Here is a 7,620-nt window from a genome sequence, read left to right on the forward strand (position 1 = left end):
TCCTGGTCAGAGAAACCACCCTAACGTTGTGTGGGCAAATCAACAGGACCAAGGCCAAGACCATAGACGCCACAACCACAATCCCAATAACAATGCAACTCACCAGTGTACCTTACAGAGATCCTATCAACACCTACCTAATCACCCTTCTCAACCATCTAACCTCAACCCACCATCAGTAACCGAGGATAGACTTTCCAGAATTGAGACTCTACATGAAGACATATGTAAAGAAGTCCAAGACAACAGAGTGTTCAAGGATGAAGTGCGAGCCAACATAAAAAACCAGGGAGACACCATCAAGAGGCTAGAGTCCCAGGCGGGGTATCTATCTCAACAGCTTCCCAAACCCACTGATAGTTTCCCAAGTGACAGAAAGAAGAACCCAAGAGGAAAAGCAAAGAAAGTAAGGTGGGAATAATGCAAGATGATCACTATAAGTGATGAGAGGAGTATAGAGGAAGTGCACACACAACCAGAACATCTCCAAGACATTCCAAAGGAAAATCATGAAGAAAGAAACCATGCACCCCATCCCACACACAGGGAGGAGCCAAAGAAATGGGGGACCCTGAACCCATATGCACCCTTTCCCCAAAGGCTCAAAGGTGGTGTAGCAAGGAGAATGTATTCAAGATTTCTCGACATGTTTGCATCTCTTGATGTAAATATACCATTTATTAAGGCCCTCCAGCAAATGTCCTCCAACATCAAGTACATAAAGGAGCTGCTGGCCGAAAAGAGTTCATTGAAGGGTGGACAAACAATAAAGATGAACAGGGAGTGCAGTGCTCTCATTCAAACAGAGCCACCTATAAAGAAGAAAGATCCAGGGAGTTTCCACATTCCATGTGCTATAGGAGAGACAATGATTGATAAGGGGCTCTATGACCTGGGAGCAAGTATCAACTTAATGCCTCTATCCCTCATGAAAAAGGTTCAAATCAATGAGCTAACACCCAAAGACGTAATCATCAAATTGGCTGACAAAACTCAAAAACAGGCCATAGGAGTGGTTGAGAACGTGTTAGTGAAGGTTGGGAACTACTTTCTGCCCACAAACTTTGTTATCCTGGAAATACAAGAGAATCTCATCCATCCCATCATCCTGGGGAGGCCATTTTTAGCCACAGCCAGGGCACTTATAGAGGTGGAGCGAGGAGAGCTAGTATTAAGGATATACAACGAATAGCTCACCTTCAACGTTTTCAAACCCTCACAAGAAGCAGATCATGATAACAAAGAGTCAGAGGAAGATCACAATAAGGGGCTGATGGAAGAGACCAACATGGGAACACAAGAACCACACCTGAAAATCCCCATTGGTGACAACCAATGTGATTAGAAGGAGCAACAGCCAAGTGTAATCTAAGAGGAACTAGACCCACTAGAGCCATATGAGACAAGCAACAAAACCCTCTTGAAAGAAGAAACCACAAGGATCAAAGTGACATCAAGGAACACAAGGAAAAAGGCCCCAAGGGGATGGAGAAACAAGAAAATCCCTACAGAAGATTTCTCTCCAGGAGATAAAGTGGTCTCTGCCCACTTTCCATCTATGCCACCTTATCTCCCTATCATTCCATCTCAGCTGCCTCCAGTATACACCATCAACAAAATCTTGTCTTTAGAACATGTGGAGCTTCTTAACAAAGCCAATGGTGACAAATTCACTGCAAGGAGGGAAGATTTGAAGCACTACCAACCACCCTGACAAAGGCCAAACGTCAAGCTAATTACGCTAAAGAAGCGCTTTATGGGAGGCAACACATGTTCTATACCCTTTCTTTTTAATCTCTAATATTAGTTAAGAAGGCAAAGTTCATGGATTGTAAATCAACTTTGACGAACTCTTAAAAGAATTTTTACATGCAACATATGGTAAATGATAAGTTTGATATTCAAGGCACCCCAAAAAGGGCTTGAGCACACTCCATTTTATGAAAGTTCAAATCAAATCTTGTTGCACCATATGATCATAAACAAGTTTGGTGTCACCAACGTTACATGCATGGGAATTGGATTGGTTAGTTGGTTTGCATTCATGAATGGCTCTTAGTTAGTCAAAAGCAAAAACAAAAAAATGGGTGGAGGCCATGGCAACCCTAACAAATGACAACAAGGTAGTCATAAACTTTCTTAAAAAGAATATCTTCACCAGATTTGGAGTCCCACGAGCCCTTATCAGTGACGGAGGGAGTCATTTCTGCAATAGACCATTGGAGACCCTACTCCTAAGATATGGGGTGAAGCATAAGATTGCCACACCTTATCATCCCCAAACAAGTGGGCAAACCAAGATATCCAATAGAGAACTAAGAAAGATCTTAGAAAAGACTGTGGGGGCATCAAGAAAGGACTGGGCAAAGAAGCTAGATAATGCTCTTTGGGGATACAAGACAGCCTTCAAAACACCAATTGGGATGTCCCCATATCAACTGGTGTACGGAAAGGGCTATCACCTACCATTAAAGCTAGAGCACAAAGCCTTTTGGACTCTCAAGATACTAAACATAGACAGCACCGCTGCTGGTAAGAAGAGGATCTTACAACTGCAAGAACTGGAAGAGTTTAGATCTCAAGCCTATGAAAACACCAAGATCTATAAGGAAAAAGCAAAAAGGAGACATGATCTCAACCTGGCACCAAGAAGTTTCGAAGAAGGACAACATGTGCTTCTCTAAAACTCCAAACTAAAACTCTTTCATGCGAAACTCAAATCAAGATGGTCCGGGACCTTTCTAGTCACAAAAGTCTCACCTTATGGACACATAGAAATCATGGAAGAAAGCTCAAAGAGGACATTCACTGTGAATGGGCAAAGACTCAAACACTACTTGGGCAGCATGGGGGAAGCCCCCAAGCAGAAGTATACCCTCAACTAGAGAAGCAATCGTCGAGCTAGCAACGCTAAAAAAAGCGCTTTGTTAGGAGGCAACCTAACCTGATGTAATTCTCTTTTCATGATTGTCTCAATAAAAACTTCAAGTTGAAGTTCGCTGTATTGTGAGGAGCTAAGTTTAGTGTTGCACACCAAAACATTTCAAGGGTGAATGTGGAACTCTAAGTTTGGCGTCCCACCAAAGACTCTAGCTGAAGAGTGCATTGCAACCCTTCAGTGATAAAGCATTGCTCTAACAACCAGAGAACTCACTTGACAGAGGTTTAACCTCTAATGCATATTTTGTCTTTTTAGCTCAGAGTTGTTTTCTTAATAAAAGCACTTGAGGTTTCTGCATGTATTTAATTTACCGCATTAGGCAAGGAACCATATTTGGTGTTCACACACCAAATTAAGTTCAGAAATTCACAAGCATACATGCATGCTAACTATTTTCCAAAGTGCTTGGGGAACAAGCAACTTCCAATAATGTTACAAGAATTCAATCAATCTCAGTGAATAATCATACCTCATCATCCAAGGAGACAAACAAGGATGCAAAATTCTAGGATGATGATGCCAAGGAAGACATCACGAGGTTGTATTGAATTGTCTCGGAGTGGCAGTACTTTAATTGAAAAATGATTGAATATTGTCCTAGAACCCTGCATATTCTGCTTGTTCCTCTTTATTCACATCGAAGTGTGCTAGTCTAATGTCCCTGCTGCATTATCATCTTGCTCACTTGTATGCTTGTTCTTTAAGTCAAATGAAAAGAGATGTTATGAAAAGAACAAGAGTGGAGTTATTTTGTGAAGTAAGTTCCAAATATGTGTGAGTAGTAATTAACTAGCTAAGTTAGCTCACCCACAACGTAGGAAGGCAACTATCTGTCCTGAATCATATGCTTGAAACACACCCCATGAGACTAACTAATTAACAAGATCCTAAAAAAAGAGAAAAAGCAATAAGAGTTGAAAAGGAAAGAGAAACAATAAGACATAATGCTAGGCACCAAGGGTTTGAATATTGAGGCATGTGTCTGTGGTGTTCCTGTGCAAGGGATATGCTTGGATGAATAAGCTATTAGGAGTGCCTTATCACTTGGTAACATGGGTTAACTAATCCGGGATTATCAGCTAAAAGTCCACTATCAAGAGTAACCTTTGCTACAGAGCACTTAGTAACCCAAAGAGGTACTGGACACCAAGGTCTCAAGAAAGAAAAATAACAAACCATGTGCCTGTGGTGTGTATGTATGGGGGAAAGAGACTTGAGGGAGTAAGTCCTTAGGGGTGTCTTAACACCTAGCACCTTGAACCAACTTGTTCGGGAGTGTTGGCTGAAAGCTTATTTTAAAGAGTTGCCCTCTTACAGAGCACTTAGCCTAAGAAAAATGCAATAAAACCCTGGAAAAAGAAGGGAGGATCAATAAATAAAAAGTCTCAAAGGATGCAATCAAATAAGTATTTAAGGGCATGATAAAGGCTTGGAAACCAGTGAAGGAATGAACCTAAGTTGCTATGCATGAAACCCCATAAAACCAAAGACTTCACTTCCATAACAATGACTCATTTTTCTTGTCATTTCATTCATCATTCTCATGTTTCAGTACTTGCTTAGGGACAAGCAAGCTTTAAGTTTGGTGTTGTGATGCCAAGGCATTTAGGCCAGTTTCACTGACCTTTTCTTTACTGTTTAAGGGTAGTATCATGCATTTTCTTAGGAAATTAGCAAGTTTTGGATGAAATTACATTTGCACCTTGATTCAAGCAACTAGTCTGAATTTTACATGATTTCATGAGGATTATGCAAGGATTGAATGACAAATTGATGATGCATAATCTCATGACTTAGACTAGAGCTTTGATGCACTTTATTTGCTTGATTTCAGGACAAAGGAAGCAAGGAAGAGCCACATTCGTAGCCACGTTAGTCTAATTAACATGACCACTAACGTGGAATGGGAATGAGCTTGCAACGTTAATGAGAAAAGTGATCGCCAATAACTTCTTCGAAGCCCTCATAGCCCACGTCAATTGCCACGTTAACTACATTAACGTGGTAGTTAACGTGGAGGAAAAGGGAGCTCCAGCATTAGTGGTAAAAGTGAATACCACTAACGCTCCAAATGGGCAATTGGCCACGTTAAGAGTCACGTTAACTTAGTTAACGTGAACTCTAACATGGAAGGTGAAGACAATGCCAACGTTAGTGGCACTCACCTTTGTCATTAACATTGGACTAAGCCAACATTGCCCACGTTAGTGGTCACATTAAGACCACTAACGTGAGGGATAACGTGGAGCTAAGCATGATGAGCCAATGTTAGTGACACTCATCTTTGTCACTAACATTGGAGATGGCATTCACTACCACGTTAGTGGCCACGTTAACCTAGTTAACGTGAGCTCTAACGTGGGAAGGAGGGGCGTTTGGAGCGTTAGTGGCAAAGCTAAGTGTCACTAATGCTCTCGAAGCTTAGGCATGCCCACGTTAAGAGTCATGTTAGTTATACTAACGTGAACTCTAACGTAGGGAAATGGGGCACAAGGCAACGTTATTGGAAAAGGTGATTCCCAATAACGTTTGCGAAGGATCAAGAGGCAACGTTAGTGCCACTAACGTTAAAGTTAATGTGGACCATTTTGGGTTGGAACGTTCGTGAAAAAGGTGATTGTCACTAACGTTCTCGAACCAACATTTTCACTTAACGCTAACACCACTAACGTTCTAGCTAACGCCCATGCCTAACTCACACTTTTCTGCAAGCTGAGCCCACTAAAGATTGTAACTGCTTCAACTCAAGATCAAAGGCCCATATCCAAGACTTGAAGAACTCACTAGAAGATCAAGAAGATTAGTATATATAGGAGTAGTTTTGAACTATAGAGGAGCTTTTGGGCACTTTTGGAGAACTACACTCTGTATATTTACTTTCTGCATATATTCTGTTCTACCTTTTTTCATTTCTATTTCCATTTCCAGAGCTATGAACAACTAAACCCCTTTCATTGGGTTAGAGAGCCCTGTTGTAATTTGATGGATCAATTATAGTTTTCATTCTTCTTCCTCTTTCTGTTCTCTTGATTTAGTAGAAAGCTTTCGATCTTAATCTAATTGGTTAGTTGTCTTGGAAAAGAAACTCTCCATAATTGGATCTCCTCTGAGCCTTGGAAAAGGGATGAGGAGATCATGCTAGAAATGCTTTCTCATGTTGGACCAAATTGGGGTCTGGGTGGATATAGTGACATGTAATCCTCCCAAGACTTTGATTTGGAAATACATGTGGTATAATCAGTGACCATACTTCATCTCTTCCCATGAGCAATTAAATTAAGAAATTGGGAAATTGTTCAAGCTTAGAGAGATTGGATTGCCAAGGAATTGGGATCCAATCACTTAAGATTGCCAAGCAGATCAATGCATGCATTGATTGAGGAAGAGATGAGAATGAACTTGATCCAGAGAATGCAACATCTCCTAAGCCCAATGAATCCCCATCTCTGATCTTACCCATTCTTTTTACTTTCTGCCATTTATTTCCATGTTCATCTTCCCGATTCCCCGTTTAAGATTCTGCACTTTATGTTCAGCAATTTACTTTTCTGCTATTTAATTTCCTACAAATCTTAAGTATATTCTGTTTAGCTCAACTAGCACACTCTTCCAACTAAAGTTGCTTGATCAATCAATACCTGTAGGATTCGACCTCACTCTATTGTGAGTTTTTACTTGACGACAATTCGGTATACTTGCCGAAGGGAAATTTGTTGAGAGACAAGTTTTCGTCCATCAAGTTTATGGCGCCGTTTCCGGGGATTGGTTTTGTATCAACTATGATTAAGTTGGAAGTTCACTAGATTAAGAATTTTCTTTTTATTGTTTAATTTACCGAGTCATTTACTCTTAGTTTCAATTAGTTTTCTTCCTTATCCCCTACCCCCCGTTGTCCTCTTTTTCTTTGAAACTACTGACAATTCTACTCACTAACCCACTAACTGTTTGATAAATTGCACAACTCACACTAACAATCACTCTAACAAGAATTACCACTTCGTTTGTTTTCTTGCTGTGTGCTCTATTAGTTGTATGATAGGGAGAAGAAGCGGAGCTTCAACTTCCTTTGATTCAGAACCTAAGAGGACCCTCCATAGATTGAGGAGGGAAGCAAGAGGAAAAGGAGTTGTTGGTGCTGAGGAAGAGGAAGAGTACTTTGAACCAAACATGGAGGAGAACATGGAAAACAACCATGAAGAGGAAGCTCACAACCATGCCAGAGGAGGCCCTGTCAATTATGCTGGGAAAAAAAGGAGAGTTCTAAGCTCTTACATCAATCCAAACCCAGGAAACTATGGAAGTAGCATCCAAAAGCAAACCATACATGCCAATAACTTTGAATTGAGACCCCAGCTCATCACCCTTGTTCAGAACAATTGTTCATTCAGAGCAAGTGCCCAAGAAGACCCCAATCAACATCTAACCACCTTCCTGAGAATATGCGACACTGTGAAGTCTAATGGTGTTCATCCGGATGTCTAAAGATTGCTTTTGTTCCCTTTCTCGCTTAGGGACAAAGCATCTAAATGGCTAGAATCCTTCCCGAATGAGAGCTTAACGAATTGGGAGGACGTGGTGAACAATTTTTTGGCAAGATTCTACCCTCCTCAAAGAATCAACAGGCTAAGAGCTGATGTACAAACCTTCAGGTAATTTCTGGCTGAAATTGAGAAACCTGA

At 40.9% G+C, this 7,620-nt stretch overlaps 1 protein-coding gene across 1 annotated transcript; it reads left to right on the forward strand.

Moving 5' to 3' along the window:
* The first annotated feature begins 427 nt into the window (after nt 1–427).
* On the forward strand, nt 428–1,192 carry LOC130934024 (uncharacterized). The gene has a single exon (XM_057863611.1). The coding sequence runs from the start codon at nt 428–430 to the stop codon at nt 1,190–1,192; it is 765 nt and encodes a 254-aa protein (XP_057719594.1).
* Nucleotides 1,193–7,620: the final 6,428 nt, after the last annotated feature.

The sequence above is a fragment of the Arachis stenosperma genome, chromosome 6 (assembly GCF_014773155.1).
Source record: "Arachis stenosperma cultivar V10309 chromosome 6, arast.V10309.gnm1.PFL2, whole genome shotgun sequence".
Taxonomy (NCBI): Eukaryota; Viridiplantae; Streptophyta; class Magnoliopsida; order Fabales; family Fabaceae; genus Arachis; species Arachis stenosperma.